Source organism: Sphaerodactylus townsendi, linkage group LG03, assembly GCF_021028975.2.
Source record: "Sphaerodactylus townsendi isolate TG3544 linkage group LG03, MPM_Stown_v2.3, whole genome shotgun sequence".
NCBI lineage: Eukaryota > Metazoa > Chordata > Lepidosauria > Squamata > Sphaerodactylidae > Sphaerodactylus > Sphaerodactylus townsendi.
Window position 1 is genome coordinate 72,433,316 of NC_059427.1, and position 16,749 is coordinate 72,450,064.

The 16,749-nt window shown below is 43.4% G+C and overlaps 2 protein-coding genes across 2 annotated transcripts; both read right to left on the reverse strand.

The window, feature by feature from the left end:
- Positions 1-543: 543 nt before the first annotated feature.
- On the reverse strand, positions 544-5,472 carry TMED9 (transmembrane p24 trafficking protein 9). Its single transcript, XM_048487990.1, has 5 exons — positions 5,242-5,472; positions 4,880-4,980; positions 2,553-2,678; positions 2,270-2,416; positions 544-1,705 (listed from the first exon to the last, which is right to left on the reverse strand). Exons 1-5 carry the CDS (start codon positions 5,390-5,392, stop codon positions 1,556-1,558), a joined length of 675 nt encoding a protein of 224 aa, XP_048343947.1. The 5' UTR covers positions 5,393-5,472; the 3' UTR covers positions 544-1,555.
- A 2,696-nt stretch (positions 5,473-8,168) lies between these two features.
- Positions 8,169-14,262, reverse strand: LMAN2 (lectin, mannose binding 2). Its single transcript, XM_048487989.1, has 8 exons — positions 14,064-14,262; positions 13,125-13,243; positions 12,829-12,946; positions 11,606-11,685; positions 11,274-11,435; positions 10,896-11,010; positions 9,900-10,019; positions 8,169-9,127 (listed from the first exon to the last, which is right to left on the reverse strand). The coding sequence occupies exons 1-8, from the start codon at positions 14,260-14,262 to the stop codon at positions 8,967-8,969; spliced, it is 1,074 nt and encodes a 357-aa protein (XP_048343946.1). The 3' UTR covers positions 8,169-8,966.
- Between the last annotated feature and the right edge of the window lie 2,487 nt (positions 14,263-16,749).

Below are 16,749 nucleotides of genomic sequence, written 5' to 3' on the forward strand. Positions count from 1 at the left end.
AAAAGGCTTTCATCATATCATTTGCTTGTCCTTTCCTTATGAGTGTGTCAGTTTCACACAACCTGACAACAACAGGCCAGGGAAGCTCTTCACCAAATGGCTAATGCTTAGAACAATGGAAATCACAAACAAGTCCTTCACTTCACTCTTTTAAATATAGTACTTTTGCTCTCCTTCTCTTCCCCACTACAGTCACAAGTTTTGGAGAGGAGCAATTAATGAGAATCCTTGGAATAATCAGGAAATGTCATCTATACAACACCAATTTGCGGAGTGCTTAAAAATTAATTTAAAGAAATGAATCCCAAGAGTCTTAAACTGCAATATAAAGCAAGCTTACTTGGAAGGAAGTGAGTTCCACTGAAATCAGCAGGCATTAATTCCAAGTATGTACGATTAGGATTGAATTGTTGAAACAATAGCAAAATATCAAATGTTCTGACTGTAAAAGTAGCATTTTGTGAAACAAAACTTACAACTATTTAGTAAGCTTGTATTAGTGTAGAAATGGAGTACCAAATCTGCCAAAAGAACTAGCTACACTTTAACAAGAAAAACTCATTTAATTCTGTCAAACAACAGGAGGAAGACATAAAGAAAATCAAGTAAATTTTAATACTTAGCTCCTGATGAATATCTCAGTGGTTATCACATTTGCCTCTCTCCCTCCATTCCCAACACACACACATACACACACAAACAGTATTTTAGAAATAATCCCAATATTGCCTCTTAGCATAGCAGGCAATCACAAAATAATTTGCATTCTATTCACATTATGAATACACTGGGCAGAAGAAGACTGTGAACAGAAAGTCCAGATATCTTCATTTAGCGCTTTCTCTTGGAGCTGCAGGCTGGTAGTGGCAAGAAATCACAGCCAGTAAAAGTTCAGCAGGACACAAAACTGGCATCATTTTCTTGGCTTATGATATTTGAAATGCTGGCTAAAGAAGGTATCCCAAGTGCCCTATACAGTGGAGTCTAACTTGGGTGACGGTGGCAGAAGTTGCCATCAAATTGTACCTAACTAATGACAGCCCCAAAGGGTTTTCAAGGCAAGAGATGAACAGAGATAGTTTGTCATTGCCTGACTCTGCATAGCACCCCTAGACTTCCTCAGTGGTTTCCCACCCAAAGTCCTCCTCAGTTTCTGAGATTTGACAGATTCAGCTAGGCTGGGCCATCCAGGTCAGACCTCAGCTTGGACAAGTGACCCTTTTTCAGCAAAAGGAAATGCTGCACATAGGGTCCTTCCCAAGAATTTCTCACATAGTATTAAAAAACTGAAGGTGCCTCAGCAGCAAATAATCCCCAACTGTCTGGAGAGAATAACGCTTTGCAAGGGGCAACACTGTGTTGGAATCACAGCAGGCTGAGATGAGGAAGTGGTGGGAGGGAGACAGGCAGAGAGAGGTAGATGACACAGATCTTGGACAACAATTGTCTTGAGGAAAGGCTGATTGAGGCGAGAAGGAGGACCAGTGCAACCACCTGAAGCGCCAGGAACTGCTCCTGGGGAAGATGCAGGCCCTTTGCTGACATCACCACCCTTTTACACCAGCTTCTTGGCCTCAAAGAAACTTTTGAGATGCCTCATCTGCCAGACTCCAATGGCGACAAGGATGAGGGTCTGGACAATGGACCACCACAGAACCCGCTGGTTCGTGCTCTCACTGGTTTGCCGGAAGCGCTCCTCTCGCCACTGAACAAAGAAAAAATAATAGTTCAGGATTCTCCTCATGACCAAAAGCCAGCATCGTGCATTGGACATGCGTTGGGCATGGAATATGGAGACCTAATTTCAGATCCCTCAGACATGCAACTCATTGGGTGACCCTGAAGCATTGATTGTTTCTCAGCTTATTTTACCCTCCCCCCTAGGTTATTGTGATGAAAAGCAGAGGGAGAAGAAAGACCATGGATGACACTCTCACTGGAGGAAGAGTGGTATGATGATGGTAATAATAGCAACAAATGGGTATTTTCCCACCATGGCCTGACTCAGTGACACATATAAACAAAAGAGGCCCAGCACTGCCTTTGTTCAAGAACCAGTGCTGCAGTTTTTATTTACTTATTTTTTGCTGTCAAGCCACATCAGATTTATGACAACCCTATAGGATTTTCAAGGCAGATGTTTAAAGGTGGTTTCCCACATTTCCTGAACAAGCAGAATGACGCAATGAAACGTGCATTTCCCATTTCTTATCCTAGCTTTACATTACAGTACAAAGAAACCATTGGTGGTCTGCCCAAGGCCTCTTACCCTTTGGTAGTTCTGTTCTTTTTGGATCTGTTCTATCTGCTCCAGAAGCTGGCGCACACGCAACTGCAGTTCACTTAGCTTGTCCTTGGCTGCAATCTCAGCATAGTCATTGGCATGTTCACCAACCTGGATGTCAAGGTGGACCCGCTGCAGTGAGATTAGATAAGAAAGAATAGTAAACATTTTTGGTATGCACATACACATCTGGGCAAGATGCCCCATGAGCTTTTTGGAAAGCAAAACTGAGTACATACCACCCAAACAATTGCACAGAGCCTCTTACCAGCATGCCCCCTGCAAAGAGAGAAAACTTGGTGGAATTGGAATGCAGGCAGATCTGATGGTCTCCAGGTGTGTGTGACGTGAAGGTGAACCGGCCCTCTGAGCCATATTGTCGGGACAGCACCACCTGCAAACAGAGTGAGCATAATATTTTCACGATAGTTTACACAGTTAGAAAATCTTAGGAATTTACAAGCTCTCCATTTCATCTCCTATTAATTCTCTTCAAATTTTATTTATATCATGGGCAATGCTGTTACCAGCTACTTCCCTCTGACTCTTGAAGCTTAAAAAGAAGCTATCTCCTGGAAGGAAGCATTTGAACAGAAACTGTTTCTACTGAGGACAAAGCCTTTATGATTTGCCCTGCACCCCCCCTTTCTTGTAGATGACAAGTAGACCTGTTCTGATTGACAGAGGCTTGTTGCAACCTGTTCTGAGTCTTCATTTTGGAGAAAAGTGAGATAAAAGTACACAAATAAATAAAACCTGTTGAAGTCCCACCTTACAGCCCATGCTTAGGGCTAGTTAAAGATTACAGTCTAGCTCAATGTTAGATCCCTGGATCTTTGCTCCCTGGATCTTTGCTCAACGGACTCTGGTATATTTCTCAGCAGCCTTTATTGTAGAGGCAGATCAGGTATAACTTGAAGAAACCCAGTTCTATATGAATTGGCAAGTTAGCCCCCTAGGTTTATCCCTCCCAATTTCCCAGAGCAAGCATCTGGTGCCTAGATTACTATTGTGTCCGGCACCAAGGTCAGCAGCAATAACACTGGAGTCACCTGGTTGTCCACGCCCGACAAGATAACCACAATAATTCCTTCCCTTGGGTCAGACATTCCGGGGAGGTCTACTTCTCTAACAAGCGTAGCAAAGCCATAAAACTCAGGACAAGGAAAGAATGCATAGATGGCAGTGGTTACATATATCAGTGGTTACAGATATCAAAGCTGGTTACAGACATTCAGTTTCAGGTTACATTCAGGTCATATCTGGCCCAGATCCTGATACTCAGTCAACAACATTGTGGCTTGTCTTTCAAACAGTACAAACCCTCACAACCAATGGCCTTCAATAAATCAGTCAAGACCCGTAGGAAGGTTGCAAAAGCCAATTACTGAGCTGCAGATCCTTCTGGAGTAGCTTTTTAAAGTTGCTTTTCGGAAAGAGATGTTCCTACAACACATATGTAGACAATAAGGGTGTTATGCCTCCTGCCTCTCTTCACACACGTTAGGAGGAGAAGCAGTTTTCTGAGGGCATTTAATAAATTCAGGACAGTCAAAAGGAAATATTTCTTTACTCAACAATTGATTAAATTATGGAATGCACTGCCAGCAAATATATAGATGGTCATGAGCATACATGGCTTTAAAAGAGAATCAGACTGATTCAGACAGCATAGGTCCATTAATGGCTTACTAGCCATGATGATTATAGGAAGCCTCCATATTCAGAGGCAGCAAACCTCTGAATATCACTGCTAAGAGACAACATCAGGGGAAGGCCTTAGCTTCTACACACTCTTGGCACTCCATAGCAATTTGCTGGCTGCGTGAAACAGTATACCAGAACAGATGGGCCACTGATTTAACTGAACAGAACTGTTATGTTCAATTTGATGGAAAATTGTGGCCTTGACACAGAAGGTCGTAGTTCTACCCCACACTTCCTGTCAAGTGAGGTGACTTCCGTTATGTGCTTGCAGCTCAGTGGGACCTATGCTGCTGTCTGGAGGTTAAAGGTGATCTGCTTGAGTCTCTGGAAAGGCTGAACAGCACTGCTCTAGAACTCTAAGGGACTACATAACAGATATAAAGTATCAAAAGGTTAGCATTTCAGGCTTATCACGAAATTCTATAATAAACGTACACATTTGTGACAGAGTTGACTACATATCATTACATTTTTACCTCAGAAGCTATGCTTCTTTAAGAACAAAAGAAATAGCCTCCAGAATAGCTAGCTGTGTATCCACAGTCATAAGTGGAAGCTTATCCTGGGGCAGAACACAAGCTGAAGACTGCAAAGAGGATTTCTGATATATAGTACAGATTATAATTGAAAGGAAGTCTCTGATTATCCTTAGTCAGCCATCACATGTATCTATGAAGTGATTCTAATATATTGCTTCCACAAAGAGTGACAAAGTACTTCAGATTTAGTGTTGCCTCTTCACCCCAGTTAAAGGTAACCAAAACAAGGACTTTCACTTTACAGCAAAGAAACTCCAAGAGGACACGTAGAACGTTCTGTTCTCCTCTGAAGTACACAATAGCCCCTAGACTGGAAAATGCCCCAGGACAAACCCTTGTGCTCACAAACCTTTTTATCAGGATCCTTCACTTCCACAAACATGCCTAGTCCCGGAGTTGCAGGCAGGTATTCCTCCCTTTGCTTATCATACAGCTGTGTCCGGTAATTCCCTGTGATGCAGAAGGAAGCAAAATGAGAGGACAGGTAAGAAGTACCCACATGGATTTCTGTGCGGGACTAATACCCCGCAGCGCTTTCGATACATACTTTCCCATCTCAACCAGGACTTCAGCGGACACTTTATATTAAGCAGCCCCCTAAAGCTTAATCCCCCAACTTGATGCAAGCATCCTATATAAGGGGACTTCCCAGGACACCCCCACCCCGCACAATCAACCCCATTGTTTTTGGGCCATATGCTCCCTGCGCACCGATGACCATGGTCTCGTCCGGGATCTCCTCGATGAAACACTTGCGTTCGGTCTCGCCCAAGTGGAAATAGAGACCCCACCCAGGCGATGCAATCCCGAACACCACCAGGAGCTGCAACAGCACCCGCGACCAGCACTCCACAGCCGCCATCGCACCGCGCCTTCGTACACCCTCAAGCCACGTAATTGCTAGAGCAAAAGGCTTGCCCTCGCCGAGAGAAACTACAAAGCCCAGCAGCCCTCTGAACGGAAATGACGCAGACAACAGGAAGCGGGACGGCTCAAACAGAGGCAGGACCGCGTGATAGGTGTAGGAGCCGGAGCGTGAAAGCAGAGGGCAAGTGCAGGTACGCCGCGCCAGCCCCGTCTGCAGTGCATTACGCCCGCTTCCAACCAAACTGCCAATCAAGCTTCACTATCCTCTGGAGCAGCTGCTGTCTGGTATTAGAAATTATTATGATTCTGCACGAGTTAGTATTTCCCTTGTTTATTTTTAAACCCTTCATGTATAAGTACGAAGTATAGGAAATGAAAAACCCCGCGGCTACAAGAGGATTATCGGTAGTGTAGTGGATTTTGTGATTCCTCCGTTTCTAGCGCAGGTTTGTGATTCCTCCGTTTCTTGGGCAGCTTTGCCTGCAAATAAAGTGCAGTAGGAGCTACAAAGCTTTCACATGACAGATGTCCCTACCCCAGTCCCAAGAGTGCCCATCCCCGGGTGACTGGCTTTTTTTGGTAGACTGTAATTTTGTAGACAGCCCCACCTACCTCACAGGGTGTTTGTTGTGAGGGGGGAAGGGCAAGGAGATTGTAAGCCCCTTTGAGTCTCCTGCAGGCGAGAAAGGGGGGATATAAATCCAAATTCTTCTTCTTTTGCATTAAAAAAAATCAGCTGTGGAATATCAATATTGTTATACTGTTGCAACAATAGGTGTAGCAGATTTTCTGAATTGCCGGTTTTGGCTTTAAAAAAACCTCTACCCACTTCACTTGTGAAAATATACCTCAAGGCAACAAGCTAGAGACTTTTTAAATGGAAGCTATTACTACAATAACATAATATAATATTCTAGTGTAGAGTTTAACAAAAAGTAGAAACTCCTCTGGTGGGGGTGAGAAAAAATGGCTGCCCTATGGATATTGATCAGGGAAAATGGCTATCATGTGAAACAGAAAATCTGAACAGCAGCCATCTAGGCTGTACCGCAGCCTTTCCCCAGAACTCTGGAGCAGAGAGCAGGTTTGAAAAAGACTGGAGAAAAGCCAAGTAATTTTGTAGAGGTGAATGAATGCATCATAATACTGTGGGGAAGCAGGAAAAAAGGTTTTCTCAAAAGAATGAACAGTGCAGATAACTAGGATTGTGTGGTGGGGGCAACATCCAGGGAGAAATTTCCTTTTTCCAGGAAATTTTGACTATAGAGTTCCTAGCAATTCCAAAACCTTGTCTGGAAGTGACAAGGATATCTCTAGCAATCCTTGCTAGAACAACCTTTGTCACTTCTGGATAACTTCAGAATTGTCGAAGGCTTTCACGGCCGGAATCACTTGGGTGCTGTGTGGTTTCCAGGCTGTATGGCCGTGTTCTAGCAGCATTCTCTCCCGATGTTTCGCCTGCATCTGTGGCTGGCATGATCCTCTGAAGATGCCAGCCACAGATGCAGGCGAAACGTCAGGAGAGAATGCTGCTAGAACACGGCCATACAGCCTGGAAACCACACAGCACCCAACTTCAGAATTGTCAGGAACTTCATGGCCAGAATTTCCAGTAAACAGATAAAGCCCTTATTTTCTTTTTAAGTTTTTCTTCCCAGGAAAATCACCCCAGTTTCTGCCCATTGAGTGTTGGTGGACATGGGCTGCAATTGTCTGGAGGTCACCTGCCTTCAGTGGGCAAATGGGAACCCTACAGAAAACTTGTGGATGACATCTTTGAGGATGAATAGCCTAGACTGGGGGAACACTGTAGCCTAATTTTTTCCTCCCTCTTAATTTTTCTCTATCCCTGTATTCTAATTCAATTCGAATCAGATGGCTAGTTGCCTTTGCTCCTCATTTTGTACATTTGCTTGAAGTTCAGTAGAATTAATTTATAGCTGGTCCTATGGCTTCTAAGCTTTAAAGTAGACCACTTTGTTACATTTTTTTTTCAATCTCTCTGGTAAAAGCTGATGCCATTAGACTTGGTGGAGCTATTCTGTACTACTACAAGTATGTTTTATATTATGCCACAGTTTGAGAATCATACTACTCAAGAGGAAATTTAGAGCCAAAGCTAACGTCTCTGTTTTCCAGGAATGTGAAGAACAGTAAATATGTTGTATTGTCGAAGGCTTTCACGGCCAGAATCACTGAGGTGCTGTGTGGTTTCTGGGCTGTATAGCCATGTTCTAGCAACAGTCTCTCCTGATGTTTCACCTGCATCTGTGGATGGCATCTTCAGAGGATCTGATAGTAGAAAAGGTAAGCAAGTGGAGTATATATACCTGTGAGTAACAATGAAGATAGCAAAGTCAAAAGGTGAGGGCATCTGAATAGAAGTAGCCTGACCTTTGTTCCCTTTGATTGTATATTGTTTATACTCCACTTGCTTTCCTTTCCTACTGTCAGATCCTCTGAAGATGCCAGCCACAGATGCAGGCGAAATGTCAGGAGAGAATGCTGCTAGAACACAGCCATACAGCCCGAAAACCACACAGCACCTCAGTAAATTTGTTGTTGTGAAGTGCGAGAAAGTGCATTAGCATACAAGAGCAGTGAATTGAGGCATTTCTTGATTGAATTCCATCCATGAACACAAGTTTGCAATTTGCTAAAACCCAGCCTAAGCTCCTTAACTATATTACATCAAAAGCTCTACGAAAGGCCTCTATAACTGATGCCCCCATTCCCCCCTTTCATCTCCCAAATTATGACAGACCAGCAGCTCAAGTAAATTTTCCACTTTATTCACACAGCCTTTCATCCACCGATCACCCTGCATACACACCTCTGACGCAGAGCACAATCCTATCACTGGAATCACAACAATGCTTAGTGGGAGAGATCAGAGCAGGGTCTGAACCTCTGTGAACAAGTTGTGGCACATATTTCACAGTGACTGGGAAAACTTAAGCCCCTTCTCTCCCTTTCCAAAGGCATCAGTTTCCATCACCAAAAGGGAATTATCAAATTGGATGGTCACCAGTTGTTTTGGCGTAAATTAGTCTCACTCTCTGCTATACAGAAATGGCCAACATTAAATACAAGTTCCAGGGCCAATGAGACAACAAAATACATTCACTTCAAAACACCCACCTTGGGCCTAGGCCAGGCAACTGAATTTCCTCAGCACCTAGGCCGGACTAGACAAATACTACTACCTCCATCAGTGAAACATCCAGTAGATTCTACCTGTCAAGCAGAACCATGCCCCAAGGAGAAGGAACATTTGCCACTTCCAAGCCCTAATCACAGGACTGTAGTCTTTGTTTTTTTTAAAGTGGGTCTGATGTTTTGAACAGCAATCTAAAAGAGGAGGAAAATGGGCTCCACACTGCATTCTTGATTGTTTGCCACAGGTTGTCTGGCTCATGTGGCCAGGAAAAAACAAAACAAGATATGAAAATAATCCATATATTTCTCCGAAAAGAGCCTTTTAGAAATTAGAGTCTATACAATTCCCCCTTCCACCCTCCCCTGTAAAAAAATGCTCCAAAGTGCCCAGAATGTAGCCCAGCTCCCCACTAGTAAAACCTTTTGTTCCGTTCCTGCCGTTTCTGGAAGACCACAGCACCCACCACAGCACACACAATGATGCCAAGGAGAGCACAGAGTAGTAATAGGAACACCTTCCAGCCCGTCAAAGGTCCACTACGGAAGTTTCCTGTTGGATCATCCACATTATCTAAAGAGGGGGGGGAAGGGGGGAGAACTTAGGAAAGCATTTCCAACACATATGCTCAACAGGAAATGATCTAAGACATTTTTAAGCCATAAAGAAGCCGAAAAACCATGATGATGGGGTTCGGTGATGAGGTTCACCTGATCCTTGCTGATGCAGTAAAGTGTTTAAATTCCACCATATTGCTACAGTGCTGCTGCCAAAAAAAAAGATTTCTTTACACCTTGATTTACTAAAGTAGGGAGGATGGCTCCCTACTTCAACTTGCCCAGTTTGGCTGTTTGGATTCCTGCCATGGCAGTCTTGAGACTAGGCTGCAGTAATGCACTCTAGCAGGTACAGAACGACATAGCTCAGTTGTGACTGGGAGCTAGGTGAAATATGCATATTGCAACTATTCTGCAGGCATTCCATTGGCTACCAGTCAGTTACTGGGTTCACATCTGTACTAGCTATTACATATTAAGCCCTTCGTGGCCTTGGACCCTCATGTATCCAGGCTCATGTTTCATGACATGATCTGTTACAACAGCTTGACTGAATTCAATAGGGCAGAGTTAATGGAAACTATGGTTAGGACTACAACTGTTACCCTGGACTTCAAAGAGGACTGCCTAGCAGAAGGCAGCCATATTTTCATTTCAGTCTTTCATGCCAAGCATTGAAAATTCATCCTGACTATTTAGCACTTATTGAACAGACAGGGGATGCTCACTTGTATTGGAGGGTGATTTCATAAATGATTCACAGAGCATCGAGAGATCCTAGAACTCACCTTTGGGTGACTTGAGGAGGCTGACACTGGGTTCAATCTTTGTCCAATCAATATTCTCTTCTTCTGGTGGATGTTCCACCATCAGCTGGAACAACTTCATTGAGATGATGTCATGATTGTCTAGAAAACAAAAAGTCAAGTTGCAAAACTGCAGTTAAACATTTGTCTCATGCTTCAGTTCTGAGTATGATGGTTGGAGCTAGAGCAGATCATCAGCCTAACCCCATGGTGGCGAACATATGGCACTCCAGATGTTCATGGACTACAATTCCCATCAGCCCCTGCCAGTCAATTGGCCACACTGGCAGGGGCTGATGGGAACTGTAGTCCATGAACATCTGGAGTGCCACAGGTTCGCCACCACCTAACCCTTAACTATTGGAAGCCTTCCCGCTCTTTCTAGCCTGGCTAAATACAATAAGGTGGTCAAGTCACACACACACCTTCAGATAGTAAGGCAACACCCTGCAGGAAAGAGATTTGGAAGTCTTAAGGACTAGAAACACTTCAGGAAAAGCTTATTTGACCTGGCCTAATCTGGCCAGTGGGAGGGGAAAGAGCTGAAACAGTTCTTGGGTAGGAGGAGGAGGGTCCACCAAGGCAGTCAGAGTTCTCACCTGGGGTCTATTGGTGAGGACCATTTCCATGTGCGGGATTGCAGGCTTCAAGGTAATAGGCACCCTTAAAACTGTTGCAATGTTTTAAGCTAAAGAGCCTGGCATACAGAGGGAGGGAATGGCATTTTACACTTTTCTTTTGGATCCCTTGCTCAATCTGTTGCCATGCAGAGGGTATGCATGGAGACATTTCTTCTTAATAAATACTTTTCAATTCTGGTAGAACTCCATTGCTCTGGGCATGCTATTGAAACAGGGCCTGCTGGTCAGAGTGGGGCCACCACAATAGCACAGAACACTCTATCTGAACACTCTATCTAGAATCCCACATCCAGGCAATGTGGCTAAGTCCATGTTAGCAGCCAAAAAAACCTCTCACCAGACAGATCTCCTGTACCAGCAGAAGCCCCAAAAAAGTAGCCAGTGGGTAGTCGGACTCCTGCAACATCAAAGCAGTTTTTCCATTCATTTTTGTCTTCCACATCAGTCATCACCTACAAAGTAAATGTAATTTTGGATATGAGTGTCAATGAAGCTCTCAGCCACCTAAAAAAAGATCAACACACTTCAAAATAAAATGGATCAAGTCAACAATATTGGATAAACTAGGCTTGGAAATTCAATACTACTCACTCCACTTTCCACCCCTCAGTGATTGCAAAAGCTGTAATAATGAATCAGCTTGGTCACACACACTCATTGTAAAACCTTGTTCGCATACAGCTAAAGCAACTCACAGACATAAATGACAACTTACTGTCAGGCGGCCCCGAGAATAGCGCACAGCCAAAAACGTGTCATGATTCTGATTACGAAGATCAGCCGTGCAGCCTGCCAACTCTGTCCAGCGGCCATCTTTACTGTGATCATAGGTTAGGGATCCATTGTTTACCATGGCAGAAATGTACGGGAATACTCGCTGTATAAGAAATTGTAGATCAGTATCTTTACCATGATGTATGTATCCTAAATATTTCAGAAATTTCAGAAATTTACATACAGAAGCTTATGTGTGCACTCCACCTGCACATTCCTACTACTATAGAACTTAGCTTACGTAGAAATAGTTCTCATGACAGCACTTCTCACCTCTGTAGCCTCATTGTTTGGATATGTGTCCAGGAAGATAGCCAAGCCATGGAAGTTATCTTTGCTGCCAAACACAGGGCCTGAGAGAGGCAAAGCAGAGTAAGATGGAAATTATATTCTTAGGCCTTCAGACATCCAGATTTGCCTAAAGGTCACATCCTTGCTGTTTGTCTGCATCATGGATTGACAATCCAAAGTCTGGACATGGTGAACATATTTCCTCTAATCTACTTTTACAAGCAAGGCAAAATTCAATAATGTCCAGAAGCATGGATTCCTGCCCTTCTGAGTGGCCACTGCTGGGGTACATTACTCAGGAGCCAGTAGCCTACACCCAGCACAATGCAGGAGCTGTCAGAAAACAGGTAGCTGATTAGAACTCTTATAATTCTTGGGGGAGTTTGGGGAAAAACACTGGGCCTTCCTGGTCAGAGGAGTTAAAGGACAGCCAATGAACTATTTTTTGCCTATCATTTTGCAACTAGGTTGGAAAGGGCAATGGTGTGGCCTGGAAAAATGATGAACCCTGCTGTACTTCAATTCTGAGGCCTCCACAAAATACTCGGTTATCCTTCCAGCCTGCAACATTATTGCCCCATGATGGTCTGGTCCACCACTGATAAAACCATATAAATTAGCCCACCAGTTAAAAGCACTTGGATATTTAATCTTTTATAGAAATAACATTTCATATTTCAAACATGCAGAGGAAATAACTGGCATGGAACTTGGGAACAGCAACGGCTGTGGAGAGGCATACAAATTATCTGCTGCAGGAAAGAGTTGATATCATCTAATATATATGGATATACAGTTCAAGTATCTGCTCATTTGTGAATGTACTAAGTGGCCATAGAAGTAAGTTATTATGACAACTTCCATTTCACCAGCAAAACAAGAATATAAATCTCAAAAGTTTTTGTTAGAACAAAGGAAATAAAAATAGAGGGGTCATATGCTGCATTTTCTTTAGCTATCACCAATATGCACCATGGATAAAGATAACCAAACAACTGACAAGCAAGTTTTGAATACTTTAGCAACACTTTCCACCCAAGTTTCTTAACTTGCTACAAATCCCTTGTCTAGGCTATATTACATCAAATGGTAATGTGAGCTCATGGAAAGTTCTTACATATAAAAAATCTTTCCACATTTAGAAATACCCTAAACATCTGGGGAAAAGTTTAAATCACTGTGCTATTGTGGTTTCAGCAAAGTACCTGGAGTAAGGCGCTCCCGGGTGTACCACAGAGCAAATCCATCCCCATGTAGATTCTTCTTTCCTGTTCCATGGATCTTGAACTGGACATGGAGCTCCCAATCTTTCAAGAAGCAGGGCTGAAAGGCAAAATATAGCAGCTCTTGGAGAAAGTGTCCCAAAATCCCTTAAATGGAAGACTCACATACTTTTAGTAACTGTACACAGTTTTATTTCAACTAGACAGCTAAAATAGGGAGATAGGCTTCTCTTCTGGTTACACTCTACCATTTCCTTCCAGGAAGCAACTACACTTACCACTCGGTTCCAGATAGAACCCTCCTTGCTGCGTTCATCAGGAGTCAGTCGAACGTACTGGCTAGTCAGCATTGTGCTCCCTTGAAAATCCCACAGAGGCATTGAACTGGAGCCAACTCCTAAAACACAGAGGATGCTACTGAGGCTTTGCTTTGGAGAAGGACATATTTATCATTAAAACGACACAGATAGCCAGGATTTTCCTTCTGACAGTATTCTCTTTAGCAGAAGTAAATATTTTGTAAACTTGATGGGAATTTGGAACTAACAAGCTTATAACAAGTTATTTTACTGAGCAACAAACTTTTTTCTGACTCTTAATAAGCTTTGAATCTACCTCTGTCTACAATAGACAAAAATTGGCCTTCGCTCCAGAGAACAATAGGCATATAACTACTTAAGTAAATAATAAAGTTAGAGACTCTTCCCTATTCCTTTTTACTGGCACTCATTTAATCAATACTGAGTTTTCGTATTCATGATGCAACCTATCATTATCATAATCTTTTTCCCCACAAAGCCAAGAACTCCTGCTACTAACACTGCAGGACTCTTCACACAAGATCAGGATTACAGTCTGAAACAAGTCCCCTGCCCCATCATTTTACAGGAAGCCCAATGATGAACTCTGGAGAACTCAAAAGACTGTACACTACATTGTATCATTTTGATTGGTCTTGGCAAAGACTTTATTTTCTGGAACAGACTGTCCTGAAGATTTAAACCAAGTTTCTAGGTTTGTCTTGAACTTCCTTGGGAAGAAAGGTGCATAAGATGGCCAGTAGTCTCCTCCGTGGCCAAAGGGTTGTTCTCCCTACTGACTAAAATGGCACGTTCCCGCTGGCTCAAAACAGACTGGACTTTAAGAAGGAACGCGAACTAGGTCAAGAGAAGGGAGGAGGGATCACCAGGGTCAGCGCCTGGCCCCACCGCACGCACCCTGGTAGGGCTTGATGAGTGAATGCTCCCGTTTCAGATGCTCGCTATTCCCGTCTGTGAGCTCCGCGGTTCCTGGCAGCGCCGACAAGGCCAGGAGGAAGAGGAGGAGAACAAGCAGCAGGAGCGACAACCGCGGCGGCACCATCCTGGCCGCTGGACTTCGAGCGGATCCACCACCACCTCCCGGACCTACCACCATCCTACTCCCTCCTGCCTCTCTTCTTCCTGCTTCCGGTTAGCCCTTGACCCGGATGTAAACCTGAAGCAAGCGGCAACCAGAGACTCAAGAAAGCTTGTCTGTTTGTCTCTATAGCGGAAAAGTCGCCTCCGACGCTACAGAGACAGGATAAAATGACACACGCCTCCTTTACTTCCGGCGTCGTGGAAAGTCTCGCAGAGCTTTGGTAAAAGGCGTAACATGTGGATGCTTGCAAGTGGCAGGCCGGGATAGGGTTTCCACAAATCGCTGAACGGGAGGAAATAGCCAGGTTTTCATTAAAGCAAATCCAGCGTTTCTGCCATTCCGCCCCCTCAAGTCTGCAGTATTTAGAATGTTAGTTTCGTTTACCACCAACTTCTTAGCCTTATCAATCCATTATGAAAATTTTAAAAAATGTTAAATAGTTGGAAATATACCGCACAGTTCATCGCTGTGATCCGAAAGAAAGAAGCTTGCTCGGGGGCGGGGGCGGGGGAACTGAAGAACACGATGGACCTAATTCATTGCTGCGATGTAATCACGGATGTCTTTTTGCTGTTCTTGCTGTTCTCTCCACTGTCAGTATTTGAAAAATAAAAATAACCAGGAAAAGTGATCTGCAGACAAAATAATTAGGACTACTAGGCTGAGTGTGGGAATACAAATCGTTACTGGGTATAGAATGTGCATTGCTTTACAAACAGTATCCTAAATAAAGGAGATGCCTGCGCCAAGGAATTTACAGTTCATTTATTTTGCCATAAACTTTCATAAGGCTGAGAGCTCACTTCCTCATAATGAAGGGTTTTTTTCTCCCCAGTTTCAATACCTGGGTTTTGCCCTATGCACTTTGTGCCAAGACAGTTTATAAAAGTTGGCAAGAAATGTGACTTTGGTTAATTGGGTGAACCTGGAGAATTCCTGCTGAGCTATAACCCATCCCAGCCTACGTACTTGCTCATATTTCTATATGATAGAATTACATCAAGAGAGAGAACTTAGAAAGATTGCAGGCAATCTGGCAGACTTTTCTAGACTTTTAGGGAGACTGAGCAGGTCCTATTCCTGGGAGTTCATAAAATGACTAATGAGACTGTGGAATCCTAAAGAGGGTTACACTCTTTTAAGCTTTTTTACTTTGATGTACCAAGAAGGGTGTAATGGCTTAATTTACTCTCACAACCAGTACTCCGTTTGCTCCCCCTCATTCTTTCTTTTCCTTTCTCCTTATTTTATTATTGTCCTCTTGGGAGGGTGGGTGGAAAGGGGCAAAATCAGTTATGTGTCTCTTCTTGAAGTGCAAATTTGTTGTGCAATCTGGTTACTGAAGAGGACTGTGTTTGATATAAGCATGGTGTTTGTATTCTCGGGGAACAAATCTAAGAATTTCCTATAATGAAAATATTTACACATTTAAATTAGTTTGTAACCATTAGCCTGAAGAAGAGCTCTGGGGGAAATCAAATGTTTACTTGCTACTTTCTAACATTTTAAATTGAGCTGAACAGTTGTTTCACTACTGTTGCTTTCTGATTCCCCGCCCCTCCCAAGGGACCAGCACAGCTATTTGCCGTTTTAATCCAAATAATATTGTTTTGCATCTGACACTGATGAGACAAATGTTGTTGGTATCTTTTTCCAGTACAAGATCTTATGTTTCTCTCCTTGGAGTGACCTTGAATTCTCTTAACTCACCACCAGCCCTTAAGTGGATTATTCTATTCTCAGGCAATGTCCCTCATTTGAACTTGTCATGCTGTTGTCATCAGAGCCTAGAGGACAGCTTATCAAACCATACTTTTTCCTCACTAGTAGCAGCTCAAAAATGGATACCAGTCTGGAGACTATAGCCCAGAAATGTGCCTCTATTGTGTTTCAGGAAGAAATCTGCCTCTACTGTGTTTCAGGACTCGCCTTAGTAGGAGATCCTTGATCAGCAAGGACATGCTACGTTGGAGGCAGTGCTGCCAAGATGGGAGAGCTAAGGGGACAAAATAGATTCCTTTACTCCCCTGGCCCCGCCTGGTAGAACAGGCTCCCAAGGGAGACTTGCAGAGTTTCCGCAGGGCCTGCAAGGCGGACCTGTTCCACCAGGCATTTGGCCAGCCTGGTTAAGTACACTGCTCCAGTTCCATCTGGCCTCCTGTAGGTGCAGAGGGTGGGGAGGGGGGAAGAAAATGCCGCCATCTGATGTTACGTGGTTCCTGGTTTTATTAAGTGGGGTTTGAGCTGGTTTTATATTATATTTTAAAGTTATTTTATACTGTGTTTAAAGTTATATTTTATATTTGTTGTTGTTCACCACCCTGAGCTCTTCCCCAAATAAATGAAATGAGAATTCCAGGAGTTCCTGTCTTCTTGGAAATTCATGGAGCTCAACAGGTCATGTGTTTATTTACTCTGTCTATATCTCATCTTCCTCCCTTTGGGAATCTAAAAAAAGTTGCATTGTCCTCCTCTCCTGCCTTTTATCCTCAGAACATCCTT

Coding starts and splice junctions, on each gene's coding strand:
- TMED9 (XM_048487990.1), bottom strand. CDS start 5,392: ATGGCGGCTGTGGAGTGCTGGTCGCGGGTGCTGTTGCAGCTCCTGGTG. Junction 4,981..5,241: donor GGACGAGACCATGGTCATCG/GTGCGCAGGGAG, acceptor TCTGCATCACAG/GGAATTACCGGACACAGCTG. Junction 2,679..4,879: donor TGAAGGATCCTGATAAAAAG/GTTTGTGAGCAC, acceptor CTCTGTTTGCAG/GTGGTGCTGTCCCGACAATA.
- LMAN2 (XM_048487989.1), bottom strand. CDS start 14,262: ATGGTGGTAGGTCCGGGAGGTGGTGGTGGATCCGCTCGAAGTCCAGCG. Junction 13,244..14,063: donor ACTCATCAAGCCCTACCAGG/GTGCGTGCGGTG, acceptor TCTGTGTTTTAG/GAGTTGGCTCCAGTTCAATG. Junction 11,011..11,273: donor ATTCTCGGGGCCGCCTGACA/GTAAGTTGTCAT, acceptor TTTACTTTGTAG/GTGATGACTGATGTGGAAGA.